Source organism: Colossoma macropomum, unplaced genomic scaffold (genome assembly GCF_904425465.1).
Source record: "Colossoma macropomum unplaced genomic scaffold, Colossoma_macropomum, whole genome shotgun sequence".
Lineage (NCBI taxonomy): Eukaryota > Metazoa > Chordata > Actinopteri > Characiformes > Serrasalmidae > Colossoma > Colossoma macropomum.
This window is the reverse complement of record NW_023494807.1, coordinates 649,899-667,574: the sequence shown is the minus strand read 5'-3', so window position 1 is coordinate 667,574 and position 17,676 is coordinate 649,899. Positions and strand designations below refer to the sequence as shown.

Below are 17,676 nucleotides of genomic sequence, written 5' to 3'. Positions count from 1 at the left end.
GGGGCATCTTAGTGTGTGTTGCGCTGGTGCGAGTGGATCAGACCCAGCAGTTAATACTTGTTAAGGATCCTTGCGAACCCTGATTAGCACGATAAATTATTAACGCCTCTAAATTTTGGAATGCTGCTGTGGGTCTGAAAGGACACATAGGTGTCAAGAAGCCGCTGCTGAGAAAGGATATATACAAAACAGAACATTTGCAAATCAAATAAAGAAGCTGCTGGTGTTCTCAGAACAATGGACTGACCACCCCAGGGTCCAGATGTCAACATCACTGGGTGTGGAGCAAATTAAATGGAATTGAATGGAATAAAGGATTTGAACTAGACAGGGCTCATTTAAGGTGATACCTGCTCCAGCACATTCAGGACATCCCTAAATGTAATATCTCTAATGAACAAAAAAACAATTTAATTATTAATGGTAATAATTTTTTTATGTCATTGACTCATTTTCCTTGTCTGACACTTCAAACCATCTTTAGTACTGCAGACTAAAGTTCAGCTGCTCGCACACCGTAAGTTGCTATGATAAAGTCTGTGATTAGTGATAGTGATAGCTGATGACTCACCAATGCCATACATAGCGATCTTGGTGCTTCCTTTCTGCAGAAGAATCGGACTGATCTCCAGCTTTTCCACTGAACGGCTGCGGCCAAAATGATTCACCAAACCAGCACAGCTCAACAGGTCCAGAGCACAGAGACCATCAGCCTGCAGTGAACACACACACACACACAAACACACACACACAAACACACACAAATATTATAACAATAATACCAATACTGATTAAACTACTACTAATAATAAAAACAATAAGTTAAGAAGGTACATGATTAATGCCACTATTTTTTACACTGTTAATGCATTTTCCTGGATTGACCCTTTAACCCCTCCACAGCTCCATCCTAAAGCCCAGCTGCCTGGAGGGCTGTTGCTATGACTCCATGACTGCTGCTCATTCACATACCACTCCTAAACGGCAATTTCCATTATGGCACTCTTGATAAAACCAATGTTATTTCCAGCTGCTGCCATGGAGTGAATCCATCACTTCAGTATATCAAGTCTGAAGCTTCATTTGCAAGCTAAACACACAGCGTTAAAGCAGCAATATCAGTAATTCAGCAGACCACACTGGACAGGGTCTGCTGGACGGTTCAACTCAAAACAAAATGTAACGTGGCCACAATTGGTGAGGAGATGAACCACTGAGTGTAGATATGATAATATATGATGAATACACTCAGTGGTTGGAAAATGCGGCTACTGCTACTCTCACTAGACACTAGTGCGCTGCACCTTATTTTCATCTACACCCTGCAGTGATGTGATTTTCATGTTAACGGGAAACTGATGTTATTGAATAACTGAAAGTACAATATTCTTTATTGATGTTACTTTTATAACTGAAGATACATTATTCTTTTTTATGTTAATGAATAACTGAAAGTACATTATTCTTGATTAATGTTACTGAATAACTGAAAGCAAATTATTATTTATTACTGCAATTGAATAACAAAGTAATAAAGTTTATTTAGTCCACTCATATAGGTAAACAATGTGTTGCTTTTTAGATGAAAAAAATTCTCTTTTCAAATTAGAGCAAATAAGATAAATTTGAACAACCCCTTAATATCTAGACCAGTTGTTCTGTTATTGATCTTAAGACATATTCAGTTTTTTCAGTACATATGAATTACAAGTTTTCAGTCAAAATTACTCAGTAATCACAATTATTTTCATTAAAATATCAACATCTATGGGTCTCCATCTCTCCACTGAAGACAACTCAGCTGTGAAGAAGCTGTGCAGATGTCAAGAAGCCCTGACTGAGGAAAGGAAACAGACAACAAAGAAGAACATTTGCAAATCAAACAAAGAAGCTGCTGGTGTTCTCGGAACAGTGGGCTGACCATCCCAGAGTCCAGACCTCAACATTATGGAATGTGTTTGGGATTATTTAGATTGTGAGCGGGATAAAAGGCAACCAAAGTTTAAGACTAAACTTAAAAACTATCATGACTTTCAAAGCAGATTCGTTTGCATCTCTCATGAACAGAAACAGAAGCTGTGAATTTAATAAATGAGGGTCTCTGACTTTTGCACAGTACTGTATACCACCATTCGCAGGTTTGGAATCACTTGTGCTAAGAATTCATTTTATTGTATATTCAACAATCTACAATTTTGTGGGGCAGTCGTGGGCTGGAGGTTAGGGAACCAGCCCTGTGACCGGAAGGCCGCTGGTTCAATCCCCTAAGCCGACAGTGCGTGACTGAAGTGCCCTTGAGCAAGGCACCTAACCCAGCCTAGTGTGTATGTGGTGTTTTACTGCACGGATGGGTTAAATGCGGAGATGAAATTTCCCCGTTGTGGGACTAATAAGGGTCACTTAATCTTAATTACTTATATAGCGTAGATGTAGATATTATAAACTAGACCAAAAAGTAATTTTCTGCCTTTTACTCAATATTCTGAGCATCTAGCTTATTATAATTATTATTAAATATACATACATACATAAATTTAGAGTACAATCAGTTCAACCCAACTTCTTTTTTTTCTTTCATTTTTTTTTTCTTTCTTTTTTATTCACACTCACCAGTTGGCAGTTTGACAGCAGTAAATACAGTTTACAGTAAAACAAAACTATAATCTTCAGCTACTGTCCGTGTATGTAACAGTGAACGACCCAGCTTTGTGAAACGAGCTACAGCTGCACTGGTCGTCATGGTGACATCCCCACTCTCTCATTAGCACTGTCCTCTATACCAGGAGAGCTATTTGCTAAATAGTGGTAAAACGCATGTAGGTAAATTCAGTAGCTCAACCTGCGTCAGTGTTCACCAGCCGCATGAACAAGCCGACATCAGCCACTTAAGAGAGGCTGAAGTTGGCTTCTTATTCATAGCCATACACTGGAGGACTGCAGGCATGAAACTGAAGCCTGAACCTGACCTGAATCTGCACACACCGCTGTAGAAACACCACAGTCAATGTGTCTCTGGAGAGACATGCCAATCTTCCTGCTCTAAACACCATCACCAGCTCTACTCTGCACGAGACCAGTGTGCTTTACATATGGCGTAATGAAAAAGTGTTTACACAGCGAAGGTGTCCTTGACTCTTTAGGATGCAGCACACCAGTACATTCAGTATACAGGACGAAATCCTTCCTCAGGTTCAGTTTCGATGATCCGGTACATAACCATTAATCCCTAACGCTATTTCACTTTGCTGAATGGCTAAACCATGCAGGTTTCAGTCATGTCTTTGAATTAAAATGAAAACACAGCACTCATCTCCCACTGCCTAGTCTGTTGTATCTGAACCAGTGGGCATAAAGGAATGGGGTTAGAGTTAACCTAACGTGAAGACCAGAGTAATTACTTTCCTCTTCTCCCACCTGAGAAGACGCCACACTCAGTCAGCTCCTTCCAAACCATACAAACCATAGACCATCCAGTACTGAAGCAGGATTGACTATAATATTTTCCAAATTCAAGCAGTGTCTGACGATCAGAGGCAGAAGTGTGTGGGACACACAGCACAAAATAAATGATTTGGAAAGTTTTATGAAGCAGAAGTTGCTTTTTCTTTCTCTTCTAAATTTTCTGTTCCACCTTAAAAGGAACAGCAGTTACTTTCAGGTGGCTAAACAGGTCCTAGAATGTAACTGTTACACCATTTTAAGTGGACCGTAAAAAAACTGAACACAAAGCTGTCAAATAAGAAGCCGACTCCAGATTTGTTTAAATTTAGACATGAAACAACAGCTCTGAAAATTTGGCAAAAAAAGAATAAATAGGTCTACAAAGAAGTGTTAAAATCTAACACTAAATAAATTATTGTGATGGTAATAAGAAACATTGATTAAAACACTTGGCGGCTTGATGTCCTGCTGTTTGAGCAGCTGCGGAACAGTGAAGCACTCAAACACTGAACTTCAGCTGCTTCCTATACAGTTTTAACTGATATGTCTTTTTACATTAACTGCTTTATTGACATTCTTTAACGGAACTCATATTAAAGTAACTCAACATACTTTTGATGCCACACTGACTTATAACAAGGAGAATGGAGTCTCTGTCATTGCCACTAAGGGTCTGACTAAAAGTCATCCAAACTCGTGTTTCATGCTAAGTTAGCATGCAGTGAGATAAATTCATCTCATGCCAAAAAGTTTGGTCAGTCTTTGTCATCTCAGGCCAAATAAGTCCTGACAGTAGAGTTGAATGATTCATACACACACACAAAAACAATGCAATGATTTGCAAATCTCTAAGACCTGTATTTTATTGACAAAAGAACATAGAACATATATCAGATGTTGAAAGTGAGACATTTTACCATTTCATGAAAAACATTAACTCATTTAGAACTTGATGGCAGCAATGCATCTCAAAAAAGTTGGGACAGGGGCAGCAAAAGGCTGGAAAAGTAAGTGGTACTAATAAAAACAGTTGGAGGAGCAATTTGCAACTAACTCACATGACTGGGTATAAAAAGAGCAGAGAGCCAAAGTCTCTCAGAGGCAAAGTGCAAAAAACTACATCTAAAAACTGTGGAACAATTTCAGAAAAATGTTCCTCAACGTAAAATTGCGAAGACTTTGTATATCCCACCAAATACAGTACAAAATATCATCAAAAGATTCAGAGAATCTGGAGAAATCCCTGTACGCAAGGGACAAGACCAATGGTCAATATTGGATGCTCGTGACCTTTGGGCCCTCAGGCAGCACTGCATTAAAAACAGGCATGATTATGTACTGGAAATTACAGCATGGGCTCAGCAACACTGAGAACTGCGAAGGCAGTTCGCCGTGTAATCCACAAATGTAAGTTAAAGCTGTATCACGCAAAGAAGACGCCATATGTCAACATAATCTAGAAATGCCGCCGTCTTCTCTGGGCCAAAGCCCATTTAAAATGGAGGCAAAATGGAAAACTGTTCTCTGGTCAGATGAATCAAAATGTGAAATTCTTTTCATATTCTGGTCTTCTTGGGCCTGGAGAATTAAAGCCTGGATATTAATTTATTTAAAATTCCTGCATGTTAATCGCAATACTGATCAGAAAAAAATCGCAATTAGATATTTTCCCTATATCGTTCAGCCCTACCTGACAGTTTGCAACCTTCCGTAATAAAATCCTGTAATATTACTCTGACTTGTAAGTTGACTTACGTTGATTCTTTCCCTTCTGACGTTCGTATTCACACTACAGATTACAGATTTCAGTTGTTTATATATAGAAACATAGAAATTGGTGGTGTAGAACTTAAATGGTGCCTTAATGACTGATGCCCAGTGGTCTGTGTTTCCAAACTATTAGGTTAAACAAAATGTAACACCAGATGTTTTTTTTCATACATTTGATTGTAATTTTGTTTGCTGTCTTTGCAGGAGTGAAGAAATGCAGGTTTGATCATTCATGAGAAATTGAGGCAAGTCAAATATACAATATTCATAATGTCCAATAAAAAAAAACTTTGCTGCGCTGTTATAAAAATGTCACAAACATGTTGCAATCTTAGCTTTTTCAATCCTTAATACAGGGCAGATTATTCATTTTGTTCCAGCATTTTATTTGCTGCCCATCTTGTTTGCTGAATTGTATTCTGTTCGTTTCAGGCCATTTTCAGTTTTTTGTTCTACAGTAGAAGCATACTAATGGTTAGCTGAAAGCTGTCATTACTTAGCAACCACTGCTCAGCGGAAAGACAGTTATTGTGAAAAAGCCTTGCCGTCACCACAAATAATACCAGCAGAACGTTTATCACCTGCCAGATTTTAACATCAGATCTGTTATGAAAAATCACGAACTGAAAGTGAAATGAAAGGTAAAGAAGGACATTTATTTATTTTTTTATTTAGGAGAGACACAGTCCAAAATTATGGCGTCCAATTTTACAGAAAAGTCATCTAACAAAGCTCCACTGACAGAAAAAGATGGACACTGAAATTGATTTTGCTCTAAATTCCGCTGGACGGCAGCCAGAAAACTGGCCAATAGAACTTAAATATAAAATGCTTGACCCACACTAACCTGAGAAACTGCGCATCATTAGTTTCACAAAGCTGGTATCTATAACACGGCTGTCATTTGAAGAGTCAGTGCTAATGAGCAAACAGCCGACCTTAGAAGAAAGAAAAAAATAAGGCCTGATTAAACATTTGCTGGTCTTTTTTCTTTTGTGAAAGCCTAAGGGAGGCTTCAAACCTGACAGCAGATTTGTTCTTCTAGAAAAACAGTTCAGGTCCGCTTCTGAAACTGCTCAAAACACAATCACGTTCCAAGAAAGACTGAAAATCTTCAAAAAGCCCTGCTGCTTTGTTTCTCTCTCTAAGCCCTCTCTCCCTTTGCTTTCTAGGGCTGGAAAGCTTTTTAAATATTAACTTTTATCACAATCTTGGTCACCGTGATGCAATATTGGAAGTAACTGCAGGTGAGTGCTTTGAAAACTCCCAGAAGAACTTTCCATCTGAGGCTACTGACTAGGGCTGAACAATTCTGGAAAAATGTTAATAATAATTGCAATTTTTCTGACCAATACTGCTATTATGATTTTAATTGTGATTGTTTTCTATATATTGAGGTATGGGTCTTTTTTGGACTAAGAAGACCAGCATATGCTTTTTCTGGCTTGAGACTTGAAGGCTTAAGACAATATCTAAGTTAGTGTTAACACAATATCTAAGTTAAACAGCACAACAGCCTGCCAGTTAACTGTGGTTGTGATGTCACAGCATATGAATGTTTGGTTGCTTTTAATTAAGGTTAAATTTCCTTTCTTTAAAACTTGTAATATCTCAACATTGTTCATAACAGACTATAAGATTATAATAAAACTTGTGGCTCTTGCAATTTTGAAACAAGGACTCTTTTTATTTGCAATCATGTTATGAACGCAATTAATCTTTCAGTCCTACTCACATACAACTATTTTACCAGCTCAAATTCAAAACAGATTTTTTACCTCGTTATGTTCATGTCCCTGGTTATATTAGGCATCATTCATTATTTCATGTGATTTCTTGTTTTCCTGTAATCTTCCATTAAAATATAATGACTTCTGGATTAGAATTTGTTTCTATCACCGTCCATCAGCAGGCAGGGAAAAATAATATTAACCAATGTTCCCTGTCCCCAACAACCACCCCCATCAACAAGAGAAACTGCCAGGTAGCTCAGAGACTCTCCCTGATATAGTATTTCATTAAAAAAAATTAAAATAAAATAAAATAATGATAAACACACCCTACTATGATAATACTATTGAACATAAAATATATCACTCTGTATTTTTATTTAAGGCCTGTATGGGACATCCTTTCATTCAGTGTTAGCGACACCCTGACCGTCGGACAGAGAGCTGTCGATCACTTAAAACGTTCCCCCTTGGCAGATTCCCACCAGGAATACAATGTGCGATTTTGAAACTTAGTGCTGTTTGTAGAGCTAATGTAGAAATCTTACACTGCGTTTACCCTGTCAGCACACCACAACGTATCCCATTCGTTTTCAGTGGAAAGCATCAGTTCCGCAGTGCATGATGGGTCCAGCACATCAGGTCTGGCAGAGGCATGTGGTTGAAAAGTTGGGCAAATAAATCCGGCCAATGCGATGCATCTACCACTCAGGAGGCAGCTGGTGGTGATTCATCGTCTGCAGCTCAAGGTATGAAACATCGGTTTCTCTTTTCAAACGTTCCTGTGTGACAAGGAACGCCAGCGGCAAAAGCTCCTATATTTAAACACAACTGTTTACAAAATTTAAAATTCAAGCGGGAAAACTGATGATAACAAAACGAAATGACTGATGTTGACTGCAAGTGGTAATCACTGACCTAAATCTTAATCTTTCCAATTTAACCTTATTAACATTTGGGTAAATATTAATGATGCATACTGTGTTGATGTTCTGATTATTACAAGCATTACTTACATAAATATCAATTTAGCAAGACTATATTTCAATTGGATTTCTCAGGGAACTCCCTCGGAACACTCACAAGCGGCCAACTGAGAGGATGCGCTCACGTCACCACGACGGAGCAGTGTGATGATCAAGATTCATAAAATCGCAGCATCTGTCTGGCTTTACAAGACATTTAGCTACAGCTCAAGCAGCCAACTAAATTACTCAACAAGACATAAAACTTGAAATGTGAGCTCATCGGATGCGTTAGCCTCGGATGTAATTCCTGCTGTCGCTGTGCTGCAGAGCCTACTGTTAAGAGACAAATGAGGATCAAAACTATGAAACATACTTTACTTACAGCTGTACAGAAGCGCTTTTCTGCCTGCCCTTCTCTTCTGCAGAGCTACCAAGATAAATAATGCAGCATAGCTAACTAATGCATCAAATAAATCAGTTAGACTTTAATGATTATCAGACTCAGTATTGGCGAGTAATAAAAAATATGTACTCCTACTCGTACTCAGTCTGAAAAAACTGGTATCGGTGCATCACTAACCCTGAATATTTTGTTTAAAGAACAAAAATCATTATAAAGGAATCTCTTAGAATTATTATAAACCACATACAAGAAGCTCTGAATCGCTCCATTTATATTTTACCAGTGTCATAGTCAAGGGTTAAATTCTCATTTTGTAGATTTAGTTCAATTTAGTTTTACGTGGTATTATATGACGTTGTCTATATCATTAAAATGTGATCAAACTAAGGCCCTATTCACACCTGCCATACAGTATTAACACCTTTAACACACAGTACTGTGCAAAGGTCAAAGACCACCCTCCATTTTTTTTTCTTTGACTTTCTCCCTCCTTATGCAGGAAAATTACCTCATATCTAATATGCTCACAAATATCTTCTGAAAGATGAATAACTTTAACTTAATGGACATTCAGGATTAGGGGTTTGCATTCTGAGTCATTTTGATATTTGAGCAGTTTTGGTGGTCTACTGGGTCTTGCATGGTTGTTACTAATTTCTTAACTAATTTAACATTTTTTTGGACTTCAATTTTGGAATCACCTGTATTTTCACTTATTTTCCTTTAACTTTCTCCCTCGTTATTCACATGGCTCTTTTTATATCTAACGTCTTCAGAAATATCTCCTGTAGCCATTTTAGATGCATGTGAGAGAGAAATTTGTGAGGCAGCTAATGTGTGACTGGGTAATAAAATCAGCGTTTGTTGGAAGCACACAGCTGTAACTGGTTGGATTTAAGACTGAAAGAACGGAAGAGGAAGTCCCTACATGGCATCAGCTGGAATCTGCACAGCAGGCATCCCCACACTCCTGCTAATAATACTTTTCCGCAGCTGGCTGTTTTTATAATTGGAAGGATGGAGGAGGAAGGAGTGCAGTAGGTGGCAGCAGGTGCATAAAAATAATGACATTATTATTAAGTCAAGTCATTTCCGACTCCGGCCGGCCATATGGATAGAGTTTCTCCAGAACACCCTGTCTTCTGTTTGGGTTTTGATGCTTCTGAATGGCTGGTTCATGATTTTTCTGACTGTTTCCACTCGTCTTGTTACTCGTCATCTTCTTCCTCTTTTACCTTCAACCACTAGGAGCATAATGGTTGTTTCCAATGAACTGTTCTTCTCAAAGTATAGAACGAAAGAGTGGACAAATTAAATATGGACAGATTTGATATTATATTTAGTGTTGGAGGCTTCTGTGTAATTTTGTCTTAAATATGTTTACTGCTCATTTGCTGACACTAAAAAACAAACAACTTGTATGTAATGGCCGTTTTGACTTTGACCTGGATCTAGCGCATCTCAAAGATGCACTGCAATCTGATTACTCAAACCACCTTTGAAGATGGACAGGGACACATATGACCACTAAACCTTTGCAGTGGGAACACTAATGTGTCCTGATGCACTGCGAGAGAAATGATAGACCAGTTAGATGTTATATAAACAACATTTGCTAATGTAGCAGCAAACATCTATTTTCCATATAAAGACATAGTGGTGTAACAGCGTTCTTAGCAGAGAATAAAGCCACACCATCTTTTGTGTGTGTGTGTGTGTGTGTGTGTGTGTGTGTGTGTGTGTGTGTGTGTGTGTATCTGAGCTTCTCTGTGTTTTGTTTTCATAGCCGGTCCGGCCACATGTGCATGTTAGTCCCGCCTTGTGAAAACATCGGTCTACCCCACATTTTGTTTTGCCCTCCCCAGGCAGTGACTCCCCACACTGCATTGAACGCACACACTTAAGGTGGAACGGGGAAATTTGAACAAGAAGCTGAGGTGCCAGAATGCACTCTTAACTGATGCACCTTTTAAGGTGGAACGAGGACAATTCCAACAAGAAGCTGAGGCGCCTAAATGTAGTCTTAACTGCCGCACCTTTTAAGGTGGGACTGGACAATTCCAACAAGAAGCTGAGATGCCTGAATGTAGTCTTAACTGCTGCACATTTTTAGGTAAGATGAAAAAATTCAAAGAAGAAGCTGGCAAAAAATAAGCTGACTTCAGCTTCACTGAGAGTTGAAATGCATGAAAAAGGGATGAGGAGGCTGCTCCTGCTGGACAGGTGATAACATCAACTTATCTTGGCTGTTTCACAGAACCAGTAGGTTTTGTTTTGTTTGATTTTGTCGCTTGCTAATGTTTGTGATAGCAACTGGTTAGCTTCACAGCAGCAGCTGTAGCAACAGTTTGTTAACTCACAACCTACATTACTTGCTGTATCACTGGTCACTGTAATGTTATGTCATGGTATCTGTACAACGCTTGTGAAGGGTTTTAATGGCCAAAAGCGTTGTTCAACTCGGCAATCCGCGTCAATGAATTTGGGAGGCGGAGCTTCTGAAGGAGCACTGGAGGGAGGGGTGTATCTGTTTTGCTGTTGAGTTCTAAACGTTAAGTCACATATGGACATGAAGAAGGCCTTGTGGCACATTTTTGTTTGACAACAAAACACAGCGGGAGATTTAGAGAGGCGTAATCACATAGTTCACAAAATCATCAACAGTCACTGAAAATGCATTCAAGACCTTCGGAAATTCCATCGCTTACCTTAATAAAAATTAATGAATTCACTTGCCTTGCACTGAATGTGCTGTTGGCTCTGCTCTAATGGGACGACTGACAGATAACAGTCTATGAAAATGACAACGTAATTCAGCTGAATGCATTTTTAACATCATTTTGACACAGAATGAGAGCAGTGGGCGAGAGTAAGTATGAACAAATACTTTATAAGCCCGGGCTTTAGACTAGATTCTTTGTGGGGTATTACTACTCCTAGTGAAGGTACTGACCATTTCCTGTTTGCTATTTTGTCTTACTGTGTCCAGGAACACTTGACCGTGTTCCTGGACTTTCTGAATTTGACTTTTTGGCGTTTCCCTTTTTGGATCTTGGTCGCCTGATCACCTCTTTGTTATGTTTGTCCTTTTCTGTATTTTGTCTTTTCTGTATTTTGACCTACGGCTGTTCACCGACTACGAGTATCGTCAAAGCCAACTATGAGTATTGTCTAATACAACTGGGTGGCACGTCATGTGACTTGGAGGGAGACATGCTAGCTAACTTTGTGGTTTAGTAGCATTATGTGACGGAAGACACCAAGGCAGTAGGTGAAACTGGACATGACTATACTGAGAAGAAAACTGTGTAATCAAGAAATACAATAAATAATAAACTATAATATAATTTATAATAAATAATTATTATCTCTCGGCAAAGCAGTTTTGCATATATGTAGCCCTAACAGATCAAGGACACCAGTCAGACCCGATTGTCCACTGTTGCAGCCTTGGGGACATCACGTTCTCAGGATACGGCGTTCTCAGGAGCAGTGAAAATGCACACGTACTCACTCTTGGATTTGCTCACTACACTCAAAAACAGTTCTATATGGTACCAAAAAAAAACCTTTCTGGTGCTGTACAGAACCTTTTTCAAAAAGATTCTATATAGAACCACCTACAGCACATAATCCATCAGTCTGAAGACCCCTTTCACAATGCAAAGAACGCTTGAATTATACAAAGGCTTCTTTGCGTGTTCATGGTTCTATATAGGACAATTTTCTTTACTAAAGAACCCCTGAAGAACCATCTTTTTAAAGAGTGTAGTTCACGTAGCAAATCAGTACATAGTAAATACAAATTCAAAACTCTGATCCAATTGTGTGTCAGTCACAAACAGCAATGTTGAATCAAAACTTAGCCTCTCTTCAAGCAATTAACACTGCTAGCATAAATGCTAATTTCGTTAGCATCACCAGCGTCAAGCTGTGGTTGACCTAGCAATTCATAGCTGCTGTGGCCAACACACAGACAACTGATGTCCAAATATATACTAAATCTGACCGCTTCAGTAACTGGTTATTTCTGAAAGGGCCTAGTGAGCCTGTTAGCTATAGCCTGTTAGCAGGCCAGGTTACTTTTATGTATGCAATACTTGTAAGATACAATGTGTTCTATTGTGTTATTGTGCTAAATATAGCATGTTATATTATTTTGTTGGTACTTTAGGTAGTGGCAAACATTAACATCAACGTATGTAAGTTAAATCAGGAACAAATGCAATTGGTTAGCTAAGTAGCTAATGGGATGCTATTAACGTTAGTAAAAAAACTGATAATGATAAACTGGGATAAAGTCTCTTGCTAGACCAAACTCTTATTGCTGGTAGGCTTTTTTATTTTCAAATGTGAAAAATGTAAATTTAATACCTTTTTCCAGGTGAAAAGGCAATCGAGACAGCATACGCTAGCGCTAAGTGCACACAGCCTGAGAGAGCTCGGCGTCTCCTAAGCTGCAGCGATACCCTACTCGACAGACCAGCCGGTGGACCCTGCAAGCTGTTTTTCACATTTCTCCTTTATCAATAAACCAACTTTCCATAAAAACTTGTTTTTGGCATCTTTTTTCAAATTTCTGACTTTTTTTAATGTACATCTTCAAAATTTGCATAAAAGTAGTGGCTGGAAAACACTGAAAAAAGTGATGCAGTGCGTTTGCATGATTGAAATGCGTGCATTTGTTTGCACATGAATAAAATATATCACATATATTATGCCAAAAAACACAAAACTGAAAGATAAAACCTTGTTAATGTGATATATTTTGTTTATATGGAAATGAAGAGAGTGCATCACTTTTTTCAGTGCAGATGCTGAATGTTAAAAACAGAAAAAACAGATTTTTCTCATACAAGCAAATGGACACTCTGATCATCTTACCACATGAGAATCATCTACACCACATGAGAATATTGAGGGTGTAATAATTTGTTTTGTTATCGCGGCTCACATCATGCTCTCGATATGTCACAAAAGGACGCTTCGTGAGTGCGTACTGACATGGCTGAACACGACCAGCTGAGAAATGTCATTCTGCTTCAGATGGCTGCCATCTACTTCAGCTATTATTCAAAATTCATATTTCAAATCCCTCCACACATGCAAGACCTGTGGTTACCTGTAAGCCTTTCTCTGCTGTCTAGGGTTGGAAAATATCTTTATCACAATATTGGACACCATGACATCACTAAAGGTTGCAATTTTTTCTCTGAAAAATCAAGTTCTAACTGAGCACAACGACTCAGATACAAAACACTGGTCACTTACAAAGTCGCTTACTACAGTATGTTTAAAAGTGAATGTGAGCTTAAAGTGCAGGCTTTAATTTCAGAGTATTTAGAGACAGATTTTGGGGTCCCAAACACAATTAGTCAGACTAAAATAATCACACATTAAATTTTTGATACTTGGATGCAAATCATTTGCAGTTAACATATGACATCACTAGATACTGGGTTTCTTCTCTACCAGACCTTTACTGCAGTGGTCTTCAGTTCCTGCTTGTTCTTGGGTCGTTTTACCTTCATTTTTACCTTCAATAAGTAAAATGCTAGACTGCATTGAGCTCAGGTGACTGACTTGGCCATTGCAGAACATTCTACTTTTTGCCTTAAAAATTCAAGGGAACCAGTTTAATTGGCAACCATACATGCCCATACCATAAAACTACCTCCACCATGCTTGACAGATGAGGCGGTAAACTTTGGATCGTCAGCAGTTCCTTCTCTTATCATTACTCTTGAAACAAGTTAATGTGTCTCATATGTCCATGATGTTGTCCCAGAACTAAACCTACTTTTTTGCTGTTTTGGGCAAACTCTGCACTTTGAGCAGATTCATTATTTTCATTATTCATTCATTATATTCATTATTACACAGCTAAACCAACAATAACTGTCAACATATTAAATATAAATATTTTAATTGTGCCTTCATAGATGTGCACATCACCCATGACATGCACACTAATGCACCACCATGCCATCATAAATACTGGCTTTTGAACTGTGCACTGATAACAAGCTGAGTGGTTTTTAGCCCGGAGGACACAGCGTCCATGATTTCCAAAAAAAATTTCAAATGTTGATTTGTTGGACCACAGAACACTTTTCCACTTCCCCTCAGTTCGTTTTAAATCAGCTCGGGCCCAGAGAAGGTGGCAGCGTTTCTGGATCCTGTTTATATATGGTTTCTTCTTTGAATAGTTTTTCAAAAAAACAATAAAATTTCTCAGCTCCAACATTTAAAATGTTGTCTTTGTACTATTTTTAATGAAATATAGGGTTTAAATGATCTGCATATCATTGCATTTTGTTTTTGTTGTTTCGCAACTTTTTTGGAAATGGGATTGTAGAATTAAAAGGTGTTGTTTTTTGTTAAACTGTCTTTGCTTAAAAGATACAAAATCATGAATCCTGTGAAACCAATGAGGCTGAAGGACACAATGCTGACCTACAGAATAACATGACATGTTAGTTTAGGGCTTAAATCCTGAACACAAACACATGGCACGTCCAAAAAACGTCTTCTCACAAAACACAAAGTCCTGGGATTTTACCCCATTTGTCAATATGCCGAAATGTCCCTCCTGCAGAGGATCATCAAACAAAGATGAAGAAGACAACATGGGGCTTAATAAAACCCAGATGAAATCAGATTCCCTCAGAAGAAAACCTCCCCTTATCACAAGATCACAAGCAAAGCCAGAAGCAAACCTCCCCTTAAAAGATCACAAGCAGTGCTAAAATATCAAGCTCCAAACAGTCAGTGCAGGTTTCCACAGCAAATCTCTGTATCGCAGGATATCAGAACACCACATCCTAAGTAAGTTCTACTTACAACCCCAATTCCAAAAAGTTGGGACTCTGTGTAAAATGTAACAGAATGCCATCATTTGCAAATCTCATATTTTACTCACAATAGAACATCTGCCATTAAGTTCTAAATTAGTTAATATTTTTCATGAAATAGTAAAATGTCTCATTTTCAACATCTGATGTGTGATCAGTTCTGATATGTTCTACTGTGAATAAATTATGGGTCTGTGAGATTTGCAAATCATTGCGTTCTGTTTTAATTTATATTTATTTACATTTTACACAGCATACCAACTTTTTTGTAATTGGTGTTCTATTTAAATCCTCAAAAACTTCACAACAGAGCCAGCCACGACTAGCCCTTCACCAGTGGTCGAGTGTTTTGTGTGTGTGTGTGTTTTTTAACGCAATTTGACAATATCAACTGTTCTTTACATTGTACCAAAATCTCATGACGAATCGGAAACAATCCAGAATGACAATGTTACATTAAATTACATTGAAATTTAAGAAATTCAGATTAGGTACTTTTTTGGAGATTTAAGATTTTGTTCTGACAGTGACAATATGTTTGTCATGCAAAAACCATTAAACAACATTTTTTATTCTTATTAAGAACTACTGAGGTAATGTTTTTAATAAAAGCAAAGCACAGAAGCCAAAGCTTGACTGGATTTGTCATAACGCAACCTGCCCCTCTGTGTACATTGTGCTTCAGAAAGCAAAGTTCTAGAGAAGATGTTTTCCTGTGAGATCTGCAAAACCAAGCTGACCTGTGACTGCTATGCGTGAATAACTAGAGAAAACAATTTCATGACAGAAAATGGCAAAAGATCAGCACGTGAGTAACTTCACTTTTTTTCTTTTTATCTTAATTTGATTTCTAATCTGATTTTTATTTTAATGATTTTCTCTTTTAATTATTTTTTTCATTTCTATTCTTATTTACTTTTTAAAACAACTCTGTAGTTTCTGACTGTGTATTTTTTTTTCCAATTTTAAAGCACTTTCAGTGACAGCAGTGCATGAAAGGTGCTACATAAATAAACTTCACTTGGCTTGTCTTAAACTAAAACTGCAGTCAAAAGTTGTTTTTGGTTTAATAGAGAGATGGGCAATACAGAAAAAATAATCACATGATATTTGAAGTTTTCAGGATACACGGTGTTACAATTAGAGGTGGGTGATATGGAAAAAAAGTTATATCACAATATTCTAAGAAGTTTTCACAATGCGTCACAATATTTTTTGTGACATCTGAAAAATTGGAATAGACAAAGTAGTGCCAAATGTTAAAACAAATACTGGCATATTACGTCAAAATAAAGTCTTAGAAGACCATTTTTTCAGTAAAATATGTTGGAATAATCACAAAAAGTACAAAAAGTCTCATTTTCTTCTACTCTCTTAAAAAAGATAGTTCTTCAAGAGTTTTTTAGTAAAGAAAATTGTTCTATATAGAACCATGAACACTCAAGGAGCCCTTAGCATGATCAAAGTGTTCTTTGTATTGTGAATTGTTTTTTAGATTGATGGAAATGTGCATAAATGTGCTGTAGATGGTTCTACACAGAAACCTTTTGAAAATGGTTCTATAAAGCACTCAAAGAGGTTCTTCTATTGTTATAAGCTTGACATCATAACAATAGCAGAACCCTTTTTAGTGCTATATAAAACCCTTTTCAAAAAAGATCTACACAGAACCATCTACAGCACATTCTCCATCAGTCTGAAGGACCATTTTACAATACAATTTTACAAAGAACACTATGATCATGCAAAGAGCACCTTGAGTGTTTATGGTTCAATACAGAACATTTTTTTTTAAAAAAGAACCCTTGAAGAAACATCTTCATTAGGATTGTACCTGACAGAAACATGCTTTTCTTATAAAAAGCATAGGAGCCAAAGACAAGAACTCTAGCATTTATTCTATAGTTATTATTATTTTTAATCCAGGTTAAAAAAAAAGCATCTCTTTAGCGAAGCAGCAATTTATTCCCTATGTTCTCATTAAGAATGATCTTTTCATCCGTTTTTTTTTCCTTCTTTTGCGTTAATGGAACTCCACTTTGTTGCACTATGTAAATCTGTCATGTGGATTTTCTAAGGTGCTATTATATATATATATATATATATATATACACACATACATAAATACATATCTCCCTGCTTTCTCTCGTTTCTCTCATTCTCTCCTTACCCCAGTCGGATCATCATGGTTTCCATGCACGCTGAAAATAGGGATGGAAATGTTCAGGTTTTCGTCCTGGTAGTTCACCCACGGAAACCTGGCACAGAGACAAGAGCGATTTTAAAAAAACTCTTATAGCAATTTTTCAGAAAACAATTCTAAACGTCACAAAATCTCAAATTTCACCACAATTCAACTGAGTTCTCCTCAGTATGATTCAGAATTACATTCAAAAATACACTAAATGCACAATGTACTGATTTTGAATTTGGACTTAAAGTTGGCTGCACGCAACGCAACATTCAACAGAGTGAAGTAACTAGGAAGTGTAGAGAGTTTTTATATGTTT

At 37.5% G+C, this 17,676-nt stretch overlaps 1 protein-coding gene across 1 annotated transcript in view; it reads right to left on the bottom strand.

Annotated features, from left to right (window-relative positions):
* Positions 1 to 17,676, bottom strand: part of mre11a (MRE11 homolog A, double strand break repair nuclease) — a 131,083-nt gene that overhangs the window by 103,423 nt on the left and 9,984 nt on the right. The window contains exons 5-6 of the mRNA XM_036556092.1: positions 17,337 to 17,424; positions 572 to 713 (exon numbers count right to left, since the gene is read on the bottom strand). Coding sequence (XP_036411985.1) covers positions 572 to 713; positions 17,337 to 17,424 — 230 coding nt within the window. The remainder of the gene's footprint in view (positions 1 to 571; positions 714 to 17,336; positions 17,425 to 17,676) is intronic.